The sequence below is a fragment of the Bufo bufo genome, chromosome 4 (assembly GCF_905171765.1).
Source record: "Bufo bufo chromosome 4, aBufBuf1.1, whole genome shotgun sequence".
Taxonomy (NCBI): domain Eukaryota; kingdom Metazoa; phylum Chordata; class Amphibia; order Anura; family Bufonidae; genus Bufo; species Bufo bufo.
The window spans coordinates 246,852,777-246,868,569 of record NC_053392.1 but is presented as its reverse complement, the minus strand read 5'-3'; the positions used below and the strand labels follow the sequence as shown (position 1 = coordinate 246,868,569).

The 15,793-nt window shown below is 43.7% G+C and overlaps 1 protein-coding gene across 1 annotated transcript in view; it reads right to left on the bottom strand.

Annotated features, from left to right (window-relative positions):
- Positions 1-5,277: 5,277 nt before the first annotated feature.
- The window catches only part of PDE6D (phosphodiesterase 6D), an 84,376-nt gene continuing 73,860 nt past the window's right edge, over positions 5,278-15,793 (bottom strand). Inside the window, exons 4-5 of the mRNA XM_040428441.1 lie at positions 11,017-11,122; positions 5,278-6,660 (exon numbers count right to left, since the gene is read on the bottom strand). Coding sequence (XP_040284375.1) covers positions 6,579-6,660; positions 11,017-11,122 — 188 coding nt within the window. The 3' untranslated portion in view covers positions 5,278-6,578. The remainder of the gene's footprint in view (positions 6,661-11,016; positions 11,123-15,793) is intronic.

Below are 15,793 nucleotides of genomic sequence, written 5' to 3'. Positions count from 1 at the left end.
TTTCACGCATCACTTGTGCGTTGCGTGAAAATCGCAGCATGTTCTATATTCTGCGTTTTTCACGCAATGCAGGCCCCATAGAAGTGAATGGGGCTGCGTGAAAATAGCAAGCATCCGCAAGCAAGTGCGGATGCGGTGCGATTTTCACGCATGATTGCTAGGAGACGATCGGGATGGGGACCCGATCATTATTATTTCCCTTTATAACATGGTTATAAGGGAAAATAATAGCATTCTGAATACAGAATGCATAGTACAATAGGGCTGGATGGGTTAAAAAATATAAAAAATAATTTAACTCACCTTAATCCACTTGTTCGCGCAGCCGACATCTCTTCTGTCTTCATCTGTGTGGAATAGGACCTTTGATGACGTCACTACGCTCATCACTAGGTCCATCACATGATCCACGTAGTGACGTCATCAAAAGGTCCTATTCCTCACAAATGAAGACAGAAGAGATGCCGGCTGCGCGAACAAGTGGATTAAGGGGAGTTAAATTTTTTATATATTTTTTTTAACCCCTCCAGACCTATTGTCCTATGCTGTATGATAAAGTCAGGCGGCACTGCGTGCTGGTCGATGGGTGCTCAGTTTATGCAGATGTAATCCCGGAATCAGAAAAATAGAAGAAAACCGGCACTCCAATAATCTTTGCTGATAAGAAATGTATTGGTCACTCATATTAGGGTCTATTGTACTATGTATTCTGTATTCAGAATGCTATTATTTTCCCTTATAACCATGTTATAAGGGGAAATAATACAATCTACACAACCTTGAACCCAAACCTGAACTTCTGTGAAGAAGTTCGGGTCTGCGTACCACATTCAGTTTTTTATTACGCGCGTGCAAAACGCATTGCACCCGTGCGATAAAAACTTTTCAACGAAACGCAATCGCAGTCAAAACTGACTGGAATTGGGTACCTACTCGCGCGGGTTTGCCGCAACGCATCCGGACACGCTCGTGTGAAAAAGAGGCCTTTGCTTCTACTTCCTCTTGCATTTGGACCAGAAAGCAGAAGAACTTCATGAAAAGGAGCAGAGACCTCTCAGTATTAACACTATTACATACAGGTGGGCAAAGCTGGAAATCTATGAGTTTAATCAACAGGAAAGCATGTCAAGAGATGGTAGTGGGGTAGTTTTGGTATTTTTTTCATATAGCCCACTAACATGCAACCTTCTCTATTTTACATGATGTTAAAAAGTCTTTTAGTATATACAGTGGATATAAAAAGTCTACACACCCCTGTTAAAATGTCAGGTTTCTGTGCGGTAAAAAAATGAGACAAAGATAAATCATTTCAGAACTTTTTCCACCTTTAATGTGACCTATAAACTGTACAACTCAATTGAAAAACAAACTGAAATCTTTTAGGTGGAGGGAACAAAAAAAATAAAAAATAATGTGGTTGCATAAGTGTGCACACCCTCTTATAACTGGGGATGTAGCAGTGTTCTGAATTAAGCAATCGCATTCAAAATCATGTTAAATAGGAGTCATCATACACCTGTCATCATTTAAAGTGCCTCTGATTAACCCCAAATAAAGTTCAGCTGCTCTAGTTGGTCTTTCCTGAAATGTTCTTAGTCTTAGAGCAGGCATGGCCAACCTGCGGCTCTCCAGCTGTTGTAAAACTACAACTCCCACCATGCCCTGCTGTAGGCTGATAGCTGTAGGCAGTCTGGGCATGCTGGGAGTTGTAGTTTTGCAACAGCTGGAGAGCCGCAGGTTGGCCATCCCTGTCTTAGAGCTTCCAAAGCATCAGAGGGATCTCATTGTTAAAAGGTATCAGTCAGGAGAAGGATACAAAAGAATTTCCAAGGCATTAGATATACCATGGAACACAGTGAAGACAGTCATCATCAAGTGGAGAAAATATGGCACAACAGTGACATTACCAAGAACTGGACGTCCCTCCAAAATTGATGAAAAGACTAGAAGAAAACTGGTCTGGGAGGCTACCAAGAGGCCTACAGCAACATTAAAGGAGCTGCAGGAATATCTGGCAAGTACTGGCTGTGTGGTACATGTGACAACAATCTCCCATATTCGTCATATGTCTGGGCTATGGGGTAGAGTTGCAAGACGTAAGCCTTTTCTTACAAAGAAAAACATCCAAGCCAGGCTACATTTTGCAAAAACACATCTGAAGTCTCCCAAAAGCATGTGGGAAAAGGCGCTATGGTCTGAAGAAACCAAGGTTGAACTTTTTGGCCATAATTCCAAAAGATATGTTTGGCGCAAAAACAACATTGTACATCACCAAAAGAACACCATACCCACAGTGAAGCATGGTGGTGGCAGCATCATGCCAAGGGGCTGATTTTCTTCAGCTGGAACTGGGGCCTTAGTTAAGCTAGAGGGAATTATGAACAGTTCCAAATACCAGTCAATATTGGCACAAAACCTTCAGGCTTCTGCTAAAAAGCTGAACATGAAGAGGAACTTCATCTTTCAGCATGACAACGACCCAAAGCATACATTCAAATCAACAAAGAAATCACTTCACCAGAAGAAGATTAAAGTTTTGGAATGGACCAGCCAGAGCCCAGACCTGAATCCAATTGAAAATCTGTGGGGTGATCTGAAGAGGGCTGTGCACAGGAGATGCCCTCGCAATCTGACAGATTTGGAGTGTTTTTGCAAAGAAGATGTGCCATGCTGATAGACTCATACCCAAAAAGACTGAGTGCTGTAATAAAATCAAAAGGTGCTTCAACAAAGTATTAGTTTAAGGGTGTGCACACTTATGCAACCATATTATATTTTTATATTTTTTCTTCCCTCTACCTAAAAGATTTCAGTTTGTTTTTGAATTGAGTTGTACAGTTTATGGGTCACATTAATTTAAAGGTGGAAAAAGTTCTGAAATGATTTATCTTTGTCTCATTTTTTTACATCACAGAAACCTGACAATTTAACAGGGGTTTGTAGACTTTTTATATCCACTGTAGAGCACACTGGAAAATTGGACATGGAGGTACCAAGAATTAAAGGCAACCCAAGATAGGTCATCAATATCTGGTCCGTGGGCTTCCAACTCCTGGCACACCTGACTATCAGCCATGGCCTCTTCCTAGGCCAGTGATGTCACATTCATCGGTCACATGGCCCATTTGCAGCTCAGTCCTATTCAAGTGAATGGGCCTGGGCTGCAATGACAAGCACAGCTGCTATACAATGTACTGTACTGTGTTTGGTATGTTTTAAGGGGGCCACAGCACTCACTGGAGCACTGCAGCCTCTTGAAACAGCTGGTCGGTGGTGTTGCTGGAAATCGAACTGCACTTATCAGATGTCAACGAGGTATCCTGAGCATAGGCCATCAGTACTCAACTTCTGGAAAGCCTGTTAAGGCCTCTTGCACACAAACGTTTTTTTTCCCCCGTTTCCGTTCCGTTTTTGCGGATTCAGTTTTTGCGGTCCGTATGCTGAAACATTTATTTCAATGGTTCCGCAAAAAAAACGAATGTACTCTGTATGCATTCCGTTTCCATATTTCCATTCCGCTAAAAGATAGAATTTGTCCTATTATTGCCCGCAAATGACGATCTGTGGCTCTATTCAAGTAAATGGGTCCGCAAAAAATATGGAATGCATACGGAACACATCCTTATGTCATCCGTTTTTTGCGGATCCATGCCAACTTTGCCCATGTGTATACTGTTAAAACACATTACTGTAAATTACATAACTGATTACACATATTATGTTTCTGTTTGCAATCCGCAAACAACGGATTGCATATGGAAACCATATAGAGATTAACTGATCCGTTAAAAACGGACCGCAAAATACTGAAAAAGCCATACAGTTGTGTGAAAGAGGCCTTGAAGGGGTTGTCCGAGTTATTTTTTTGTTTTTTTTATGTTCCTAACTAGGTAAATGTAGCAGCTTTCCAATTAACTCACTTTATCTCCAGTGGCTGGTTTCTCAGATTTGACTGAGGGTCACATGACCTGTGATGTCAGCTTCTCTCCCTGCTCTGATAAAGTTTGTTTACAAGCCTGTAAACGAGATGTCACTGTGCTGGCCACGCCCCCCTTCACTGCCGGGCTGTCGGCTCTCTCCTAGGATTCTTAACCCCTTCAGCTGCACAGACTGGGTAGCTGCAGCAGTGACAATTCTGGGCACAGGAGCTGACAGACTAGAGAGAGCATTGCACAAGAAGGTAGGGGGAAGATCCTGTGTGTATTAGCAGTGTCATTATACAGGTGGGACTTGTAGTCCTACACATACAACATGCTGCTGATTCTCCCAGCAGGCAGACATGTCACTCAGGGCAGCACTTGTATTCACTCCCTTAGCAGCGTCAATATACAGCTGGGACTTGTAGTTCTACACATACAACATGCTGCAGAGTCTCCCAGCAGGCAGACATGTCACTCAGGGCAGTACTTGTATTCACTCCCTTAGCAGTGTCATTATACAGCTGGGACTTGTAGTCCTACACATACAACATGCTGAGTCTCCCAGCAGGCAGACATGTCACTCATGGCAGTACTTGTATCCACCCCCTTAGCAGTGTCATTATACAGCTGGGACTTGTAGTTCTACACATACAACATGCTGCTCAGTCTCCCAGCAGGCAGACATGTCACTGAGGGCAGCACTTGTATTCACTCCCTTAGCAGCGTCATTATACAGCTGGGACTTGTAGTTCTACACATACAACATGCTGCTCAGTCTCCCAGCAGGCAGACATGTCACTCAGGGCAGTACTTGTATTCACTCCCTTAGCAGTGTCATTATACAGCTGGGACTTGTAGTTCTACACTTCCAAGTTGCTGTTGATTCTCCCAGGACTCAGGGCAGTACTTGTATTCACTCCCTTAGCAGTGTCATTATACAGCTGGGACTTGTAGTTCTACACATACAACATGCTGCTAAGTCTCCCAGCAGGCAGACATGTCACTCAGGGCAGCACTTGTATTCACTCCCTTAGCAGTGTCATTATACAGCTGGGACTTGTAGTCCTACACATACAACATGCTGCTGAGTCTCCCAGCAGGCAGACATGTCACTCAGGGCAGCACTTGTAGCCACTCCCTTAGCAGAGCAGGGGGAGGGGCAGAGATTGTTTTTATTGCATGTAAACAAAGGGCCAGAAAAGAACCAGGGAAATGAGGAAATATATATATTTATTTTTTTTGCATAAAACTTGCTTAGCTTAGTTATATATTGCTGCCCATTTAGATTTTCAGTGCTATATATTTTTTTTTTCATAACTAGGACAACTCCTTTAAGGTGGCTTCACACTTCATAATTTTGCTGAACTTATTTTTAACCGTCCCATTCAATTGAATGATGCTTGCCGAAATCCATGCGCTTGTCCCAACAAAGCCCCATTCAGATCAATGGAACCTTCCGAGATGCAGAAATTTCTGCACTTGTGAATATATTGGTATGCTAAATGACCATAGAAGCTCCATTTTACTAATTACCCCAGTGAGACCATGCTCATGTTTATTCAAGATGAGTTTTTAAAAGCTATGTCTTTATTCAGACTTTCAGATAATGCATTCTAGTTCCATAACCCCTACTGATGAGATGAATGGACATTTTCGTGGTAATAGGGGCCGTGTATATATAATAAATAAAGTAGAATAACTTAAAATATGTCTATTTAAACTACACATTGAATTTGACAGTATTATATCTTAACCCAATGGACTAATTTAGTAATTAAAGCACAAAAGCAATATAAAAAGGGGCATGACCTGATATGGCGCAATCTGAGGGTAAAATATGCTCACTTTCCCTGGTAATGGGATGCCACTGTAAGACCTTAGTACATCAATTACCAGAGGTACAAGTTTCATATTTTATCGAAAAACGGTTTGAGGCTTTTAGATGCAAGTTTTAATACTGAAAGCGTTATGAACCATTTTGTTCTAAATGTATATACCTGTACATACCCCTGCCTAAATATTATATCTATACATATAGCTCCAATCAATGGCTGGGCATAAATACACCATTCTAGCCACTTCAGGACCATGAGGCTTTGAGGTCAGGTCTCTCACCAATGATAAATGCTTTAGAAACATTTCACGCTCTGAGCACGAGATGTCAGTTTTCCAGCCACAGTCTCCATAGTCTTTCAGATCATGTAGCATGAATGGTACAATAAGTGCAATGAAACCCTTATTTTAGGACAAGAGAATGCCAGAGGTATATATTGTGCAGCCTGTGGCTTCGTCGTGGTTTTGGATGTACTTGAGCTTACAGTGGCCTAACCCTTTAGTCGGGAGAAATGATCATATTACATCATGTAACAGTTTGAGAAAAGAAAATATACAAGTTAGCAGTCTGTGAACGATCACTAATAGTGGTGGAGGACGCAGAAGTCAAAGAATAGCTGAATAAAACAAACTCTGCTCCATGTGGGTCACGTGCAGTGTGCAGCATGGTGTGTCCATGCCTCTCTGTCTGCAAACATGGGTATAGTCCTGTACTGCATTCAAGTCCACAGCACCCAACAAATATTTTTTTCCTTCCCCAGAAGAGAAAAAATGTAAAGAGAATGGAGGTGGGTAAAAAAAACGTATCAACGGACTCCTTAGTCTTCAAACATAGAAGAGCCTGACCCTTGATGTACTGACAAGAAGTTCAGCATCGTAGAACTTAGTTTCTATGATGACATTACCACTGTAAATTGAGAAAAAAAGAAAACTGTTAAATTGCAGCACAACTCAGATATATCAATATACAGTATATCACATTCATAAATGTATCTAGACTATGAGCTGCTACCGCAGGGTTTCTCCTAGGACAGCTCATCAAGATCACCCAGATCAGATCAACTGTTGGGAGAAGGAACTACACAGCTCCATCCACGTTATACAGAACAGAGCCCATCACTGCTTCTATACGTATTGGGACGTATTTGAAGATAAATATTTGAATTGCTTACGAGTGACAGTTTGCCCTATTCCTGATCTTATCATTGTATGATCTGGAATGTATCAAAGAAGTGACGTACGTGGGCATACACTTTTGTTTCTCTGATTTAAGGGACATATTCTAAGAAAGAGGGATGCTTGGGCTATTGACAATTGTCCGTTGGCCTTATCTCAAGACCATTATCTCAAGGCCTGGGACATACCGAATAAGGAGAATTTAATGGTCTTATAAGCACCCCTTTTTTTTTTTTTTCTTTTTTTGAGACTCAAAGTCTTTTTTATTAAGGGTCCATTCACATTTTGCGGACCGCACATCGCCGTCACTTTATAGAAAATGCCTATTCTTGTCCGCAACTGCGGACAAGAATATGACATGTTCTATTTTTTTCGGGAAGGGAATTGCCGACCCGGAAGTGCGGATCCGCAATTCCGTATCCGGGCAGCACATTGTGCTGCCCCATAGAAATTAATGGTACCGCAATTCCGGTCCGCAAAATGCAGAATGAAATTGCGGACGTGTGAATGGACCCTTAACTGTTGGACCGATAGTCTGTCAAGTTTTTGTATTTTTCGACGATTTGGGACCAAAGGCTACACAGACAGGGCATCAATAGTGATCAGAGAGGGCTTAGCCACCGAGAGGAGGGGTCGCGCCTTTTGGGGCGGGTGCTCTGCCTGTAGGCAGGGGTAGGCGAGGGACCGTGCAGGGACAGATATGCCTCCTGGTTCCTTCCCTGGTAGAAGAGTTATACATACATGGATCCTCTGCCTTTAAAAGAGAATCATATAAGTTACTGGTCCTATACATCATATATGGCGAAAAGTTGTGTCTGAAATGAATATATGAACCGTAAGTAAGAAGGACCTCCATTAGGTCCCTACGTCAAGACAGACATCTTATATAAGACTAAGAGAATTGCAGTCAGACACGTGTTGTGGAGTTTTGGGCTGGTTTTTTTAGGGGTTGTTTTTGTTTTTTAATGTATACCTAATAAAAGTTAACTTTTAAATAAAGGAAGGGCCTAAAGCAGTATCCATACTGCTTCTATTCACCTCAATGGGAGCAGCGCTGAAGTAATCAGCTTCATCCGATATACACCATGGACATAGCTGTGCAGTTCCAGTACTCCCAAACATCGATCTGATATTAATAACTCATCCTAGGGACAGATCAATGTTATAGGGGTTCTCCGGGAAGAAGAAAAAATATATAAAAATCGAAGCGTGAATTGCGGCACTCATCAATAGTTAATCCTTTATTCTTCACATAAAATTAAGGTTGCAGCAAGCGGTGTAGGAGATGGACATTTCACATCCCTTCACTTCTACAGGCCCGATAGAGTCACTAATTCTAGAGAACCCCTTTAAATCTTGGAGAATCCTTTTAAGTAATATTGGTGTCTATTACATCTTCATTTATGTACAGTATGACTTCTGCTAGTCATTCATTGCTGCACCTTCACCTCTTAGTAACCAGCCTGTTTTGGTCCTTACTGACCAAGCAATTTATTTTCTTTTTTTTTTATTGTCGTCTTCAAAGAGCTATAACTTTTTTTTTCCGTTGATGCAGTCGTATGAAGGCTTGTTTTTGTGGGGCCACTTGTAATTTTTAATAGTGCCATTTTGGGGTACACATAACTTACTGATTAACTTTTATTAAAGGGGTTGTCTCACTTCAGTAAGTTGCATTTAACATGTAGAGAAAGTTAATATAAGGCACTAACTATAACACAATAACTATTTCAAATGGGACCAGGGCCGCTGATAGGCCAGTACAGCTGGCCCAGTTGTACCGGGCCCGGCTGGCAGGGGGGCCCGGGCTGCCGACTCCCGAGCCCAGAGGCGGCTCTTCCATTAGGCCACTTAGGCCACCGCCTAAGGCCTCGCGCTGGTGGGGGCCTCGCTCTGGCTCCCACCCGACACCGCCACAAGTACTTGCGGCAGTGTCGGGTGGGAGCGTCCTTAGGTCAAAACATTCCAGGCCCCGAATGCTATTCCCCACGCCCCTTGTACTTGTCTGTCCACTAATCTGCTAGGCTGCTGCGCTGCGCGGTCATGAATTCAGTCACTTGACAGCCAACCCAGTCGTGCGGTGCGTTACGTGCGTAATCTCGCGAGACCGGCGGGAGGTTGCGCTGTCAAGTGACTGAAGTTGAACTCATGCCCGCGAAGCGCAGCAGCCTAGCAGATCAGCGGACAAGTACAAGGTGGGGGGGAAATTTCATAATATGAAGCAGTGTGTGGGGGACAAATTTGTGAGGCAGTGTGGGGGGACAAATTTCTTAATGGGGGCAGTATGGGGGACAAATTTCTTAATGGGGGCAGTGTGGGGGGACAAATTTCTTAATGGGGGCAGTGTGGGGGGCAAATTTCTTAATGGGGGCAGTGTGGGGGGACAAATTTCTTAATGGGGCAGTGCCATCCACAGATCCCCTCCATAACAGTGCCATCCACAGATCCCCTCCATAACAGTGCCATCCACAGATCCCCTCCATAACAGTGCCATCCACAGATCCCCTCCATAACAGCGCCATTCACAGACGACCCCCCAGCGCCATAAATATCACTTGTAGACAAATCTGCATGTTGTTTCAAGGCGGCGTCTGGGGAGGGGCCAAGGGCGGGGCCAGGGGTGTGGCTGAAGGAGGGATCAGGGGGTGGAGCTGAAGGGGGCCCCGTCATGTATGCTGTACGGGGCCCCATGATTTCTATCAGCGGCCCTGAATGGGACTATAATAGGCGATCTTTTGATCACTTCGAAAATACAATGCTCTATTCCGTTGTGTATTGTATTTTACTCTCAGTGCTATACTGACATTTACCAGCAGGCCTGGGGCGGCTCTCATGTCAGAGCCAAGCCCTCGCTCTCCACTGCACCGGAAACCCGTGCTGCACTTAGACTGGGCCTCCGTAAAAAGGCGGCAGGCCAGCCTAAGGCATCTTAGTGACCACCGTAAAGGCATATTGGTGGTCACCAAGGGGTTAAAGGGGTTGTCTCACTTCAGCAAATGGCATTTATCATGTAGACAAAGTTAATACAAGGCACTTTTGCTAATTTCTAGGAGTTACGGCCAGTACTGCAACCCAGCAGCAGTGGCTGTGCACGCTATAGGAAAAAGACACCTGTCTCTCTAGTGGCTGGGCTTTTTCCTATAGTGTACAAGCACAGCCACGGCTGCTGGATTGCAGGGTAGCCATAACCATGGAAATGAACAGTACAATGTAGTATAATGTGTAAAAGGACCTTTGCGCCGCAATCTGCTCCAGAAATACGCCTAAGGGTCCATTCACACATCCGTATGTGTTTTGCGGATCCACAAAACACGGACACCGGCAATGCGCGCTCCGCATTTTGCGGACCGCACATCGCCGGCACTATAATAGAATATGCCTAATCTTGTCCGCATATATGCCTAATCTTGATTGCGGACAAGAATAGGATATGTTCTATTTTTTTCGAGAACAGAATTGCAGACCCGGAAGTGTGGAACCGCATTTCTGGATCCGGGCAGGAGACATCGTGCGGCCCCAAAGAAATGTATGGGTCCGCAATTCCGTTCCACAAAATGCGGAACAGAATTGTGGACGTGTGAATAGACACTAATATAGGCGTATTTCTGGATAGGAAATGACCACCTTAGCATTTTCTAGAAACTTAGGCCCAGATTTATCAAGACCGGCGTGTGCTACTCCAGTCTTGATAGGGCCTCCTCAGGCAGTTTGTGCACCAGAATGAAAGCTACAGCATTATTAGATAAATAATAATGAATGTGGCCCCGCCCACACTCGGCCCCCTTGCCAACAAACATAAAAAAGTCTTGGCCCCTTGGCGTTGCTAGTGAATAACTACTTCCCTAACTTTCTGTAAGGAAGCCGAGTGTCCTGCCTATGTCAGTGTCTATGCTCCTGAAATGCGCACATTACCACAGGACCTGGCAATGCGTCATATAACACCAATGTGCGAATGTGGGCAGCTGAATCCGTGATTGGACTGCGCATGCACCGTTTGCCCACCCGGTGATGACATGCGAAGGAGTGAGATTTCAATAATGGTATTGCAGGAAATTTTCCACCATATCAGTATATTTTACTGCGTTCTTACGTTAAAACGTTAGCTGGCATCATTTGAGACTCTGGTGCTGCTTCTATCATAGACTGCCAGGTGTTTACCGAATTGGGCATTACAAATCCAAACTCAAAGGACCACTCTGGAAAAAAAAAAAAAAAAAAGAATACATAATTCTACCACATTGATTTTTCATTGCTTTCAAGTCCTGTGTGGGAAATGAGTGGAATAACATGTTTATGAGTATCATGCATCATAAAAAGGTGGCATATACATAGGAGAGTAATGGACAAGGACAGGATTTAACTTCTTAACCACTTCACATCTGGGCCATTTCCCCCTTCCTGACAGAGCCTAATTTAGCAAATCTTACATGTGTCACTTTTTGTGGTAATAACTTTGGAGCGCTGTTACTTATCCAAGCCATTCTGAGACGGTTTTCACGTGACACATTGTACTTCATAAATTTGAGTTGATATATTTCACCTTTATTTATAAAATAATCAAAAATTTACAAGAAATTAAAAAAAAATCACGATTTTCAAAATGTCAATTTCTCTGCTTTTAAAACAGAAAGTGATACCCTTATAAAATCTTTATTACTTAACATTCCCCATATGTCTACTTTATGTTGGAATCATTTTAGGACGTTAGAAGGCTTAGAATTGTAGAAGCAATTCTTAAAATTTTTAAGAATTTCCAAAACCCACTTTTTAACCACCTCAGCCCCCATAGCTTAAACACCCTTAATGACCAGGCCACTTTTTACACTTCTGACCTACACTACTTTCACCGTTTATTGCTCGGTCATGCAACTTACCACCCAAATGAATTTTACCTCCTTTTCTTCTCACTAATAGAGCTTTCATTTGGGGTTATTTCATTGCTGCTGACATTTTTACTTTTTTTGTTATTAATCGAAATTTAACGATTTTTTTGCAAAAAAATGACATTTTTCACTTTCAGGTGTAAAATTTTGCAAAAAAAACGACATCCATATATAAATTTTTCTCTAAATTTATTGTTCTACATGTCTTTGATAAAAAAAAATGTTTGGGTAAAAAAAATGGTTTGGGTAAAAGTTATAGCGTTTACAAACTATGGTACAAAAATGTGAATTTCCGCTTTTTGAAGCAGCTCTGACTTTCTGAGCACCTGTCATGTTTCCTGAGGTTCTACAATGGCCAGACAGTAGAAACACCCCACAAATGACCCCATTTCGGAAAGTAGACACCCTAAGGTATTCGCTGATGGGCATAGTGAGTTCATAGAACTTTTTATTTTTTGTCACAAGCTAGTGGAAAATGATGATTTTTTTTTTTTTTTTTTGTTCTTACAAAGTCTCATATTCCACTAACTTGTGACAAAAAATAAAAACTTCTATGAACTCACTATGCCCATCAGCGAATACCTTGGGGTGTCTTCTTTCCAAAATGGGGTCACTTGTGGGGTAGTTATACTGCCCTGGCATTCTAGGGGCCCAAATGTGTGGTAAGGAGTTTGAAATCAAAATCTGTAAAAAATGGTCGGTGAAATCCGAAAGGTGCTCTTTGGAATATGGGCCCCTTTGCCCACCTAGGCTGCAAAAAAGTGTCACACATGTGGTATCTCCGTACTCAGGAGAAGTTGGGGAATGTGTTTTGGGGTGTCATTTTACATATACCCATGCTGGGTGAGAGAAATATCTTGGCAAAAGACAACTTTTACCATTTTTGTATACAAAGTTGGCATTTGACCAAGATATTTCTCTCACCCAGCATGGGTATATGTAAAATGACACCCCAAAACACATTCCCCAACTTCTCCTGAGTACGGCGATACCACATGTGACACTTTTTTGCAGCCTAGATGCGCAAAGGTGCCCAAATTCCTTTTAGGAGGGCATTTTTAGACATTTGGATACCAGACTTCTTCTCACGCTTTGGGGCCCCTAAAATGCCAGGGCAGTATAAATACCCCACATGTGACCCCATTTTGGAAAGAAGACACCCCAAGGTATTCAATGAGGGGCATGGCGAGTTCATAGAAAAAAATAATTTTGGCACAAGTTAGCGGAAATTGATTTTTTGTTTTTTTTTCTCACAAAGTCTCCCTTTCCGCTAACTTGGGACAAAAATTTCAATCTTTCATGGACTCAATATGCCCGTCAGCGAATACCTTGGGGTGTCTTCTTTCCAAAATGGGGTCATTTGTGGGGTGTTTGTACTGCCCTGGCATTTGAGGGTCTCCACAATCATTACATGTATGGCCAGCATTAGGAGTTTCTGCTATTCTCCTTATATTGAGCATACGGGTAATGAGATGTTTTTTTTCCGTTCAGCCTCTGGGCTGAAAGAAAAAAATGAACGGCACAGATTTCTTCAATCGCATCGATCAATGTGGATGAAAAAAATCTCTGCCAAAAAAAGAAAAAGGAGGGGAAAGGCGTCTGCCAGGACATAGGAGCTCCGCCCAACATCCATACCCACTTAGCTCGTATGCCCTGGCAAACCAGATTTCTCCATTCACATCAATCGATGTGGATGAATAAATCCTTGCCGGGATTTTTTTTTTTTATATATACAAAGTGTTTGCCAAAGTATATGAACACCGCCACCTCCTCAGCTCATATGCCTCGGCAAACGTATCTTTTACTGCAGAGGAGAAATCTCGTCTTGCAGCGCCGCATACACCGACTTGCGTGTAATCTGACAGCAGCGCAATGCTTCTGTCAGAATGCACATCAGTGCTGCAGCTAGTCGATCGGTTGGTCCACCTGGAAGGTAAAAAAAACTAAACAAAAAAGAAAAAACCAGGCCGCAACGCAATAAATTTATTAACTTTTGAACAGAACATATAAACTTTTTTTAACTGAACGTTAACTTTTTTACTTACCGGTAATTTTTTTTTTTTTTTTTTTACCTTTATAGAACAAACCTCTCCTTCCCCATGGGACAATGTGCAAAGCGCAAATCGCCCAAAGATGTGGCGAAGTACGTTATGCACTTTATCCCAGGTAAAAGGAGAGGTTTGCAGCAGCTGTGAGTAAAAGGGCCCTAATAGCCCTGTGTGCCTGTCCTGTGAGATGCAATCCCTATGCTAAGTGTACCTGGGTGTGGTACTTCCGGAAACACTCTCCAAAGCATAGGGCAGGGTGGTCAGGACAGAAATAGCAGGTGTCACGCCTTATTCCACTCCTGCTACAGACACGACATCTTTTTCGGGGTGACGGTTGGGTTGAGGTACCAGGAACGACACTGGGGAAATGTCGCTCGTGTAGACGGCTAACTACACTGGTGGATGGGGCCACGGAACCTTCTGGATACAGGAGGTTCTCGAAGATCTCTTCCTGGAATTTGAGGAAGGATCCTGTTCTCCCAGCCTTACTGTAGAGAACAAAACTATTGTACAGAGCCAATTGAATTAAATATACAGACACCTTCTTATACCAGCGTCTGGTGCGTCGGGAAACTAAATACGGAGACAACATCTGGTCATTGAAGTCCACCCCTCCCATGAGCAAATTATAGTCGTGGATTGAGAGGGGCTTTTCAATGACACGGGTTGCTCGCTCAATTTGTATTGTCGTGTCTGCGTGAATGGAGGAGAGCATGTAAACGTCACGCTTGTCTCTCCATTTCACCGCGAGCAGTTCTTCGTTACACAAGGCAGCCCTCTCCCCCCTTGCAAGACGGGTGGTAACGAGCCGTTGGGGGAAGCCCACGCGACTAGTTCGCGCGGTGCCACAGGCGCAAATCTGTTCTAGAAACAAATGCCTAAAGAGGGCCACACTTGTGTAGAAATTGTCCACATAAAGATGGTACCCCTTGCCAAATAAGGGTGACACCAAGTCCCAGACTGTCTTCCCACTGCTCCCCAGGTAGTCAGAGCAACCGACCGGCTCCAGGGTCTGATCTTTTCCCTCACAGATCCGAAATTTGTGGGTATAGCCTGTGGCCCTTTCACAGAGCTTATACAATTTGACCCCATACCGGGCACGCTTGCTTGGGATGTATTGTTTGAAGCCAAGGCGCCCGGTAAAATGTATTAGGGACTCTTCTACGCAGATGTTTTGCTCGGGGGTATACAAATCTGCAAATTTCTGGTTGAAGTGGCCTATGAGGGGCCGAATTTTGTGGAGCCGGTCAAAAGCTGGGTGGTCTCTGGGACGGGAGGTGGTGTTGTCGCTAAAATGCAGGAAACAGAGGATGGCCTCAAATCGTGCCCTGGACATAGCAGCAGAGAACATGGGCATGTGATGAATCGGGTTCGTGGACCAATATGACCGCAATTCATGCTTTTTAGTTAGACCCATGTTGAGGAGAAGGCCCAGAAAAATTTTAATTTCGGAAACTTGGACTGGTTTCCACCGGAAAGGCTGGGCATAATAGCTTCCCGGGTTGGCGGATATAAATTGTGTGGCATACCGGTTTGTCTCTGCCACGACTAAGTAAAAGAGCTCTGCAGTCAAGAACAGCTCAAAAAATCCCAGGGCCGAACCGATCTGAGCCGTCTCAACTCGAACTCCAGACTGGGCGGTGAAAGGGGGAACTACAGGTGCGGCTGAAGTTGGTGACTGCCAATCAGGGTTTGCCAGCACCTCAGGGATTCTAGGGGCTCTACGGGCCTGTCTGTGCGGTGGCTGCGACGGGGTAACTACTGCACGTGCCACCTTCAACTGCCCTTCTGGTGCTCGCCACTTCACCATGTTGTACGGCAGTGCTGGTACTAGGTCCAGGGAGAACTGCGCTGCTGGTGTATGCCTCACCACGTGATCCGACAGCGCCAGCCCCACTCTGCTGCTCTTGAAGCGGATCCTGCGCAACCTGTGGTC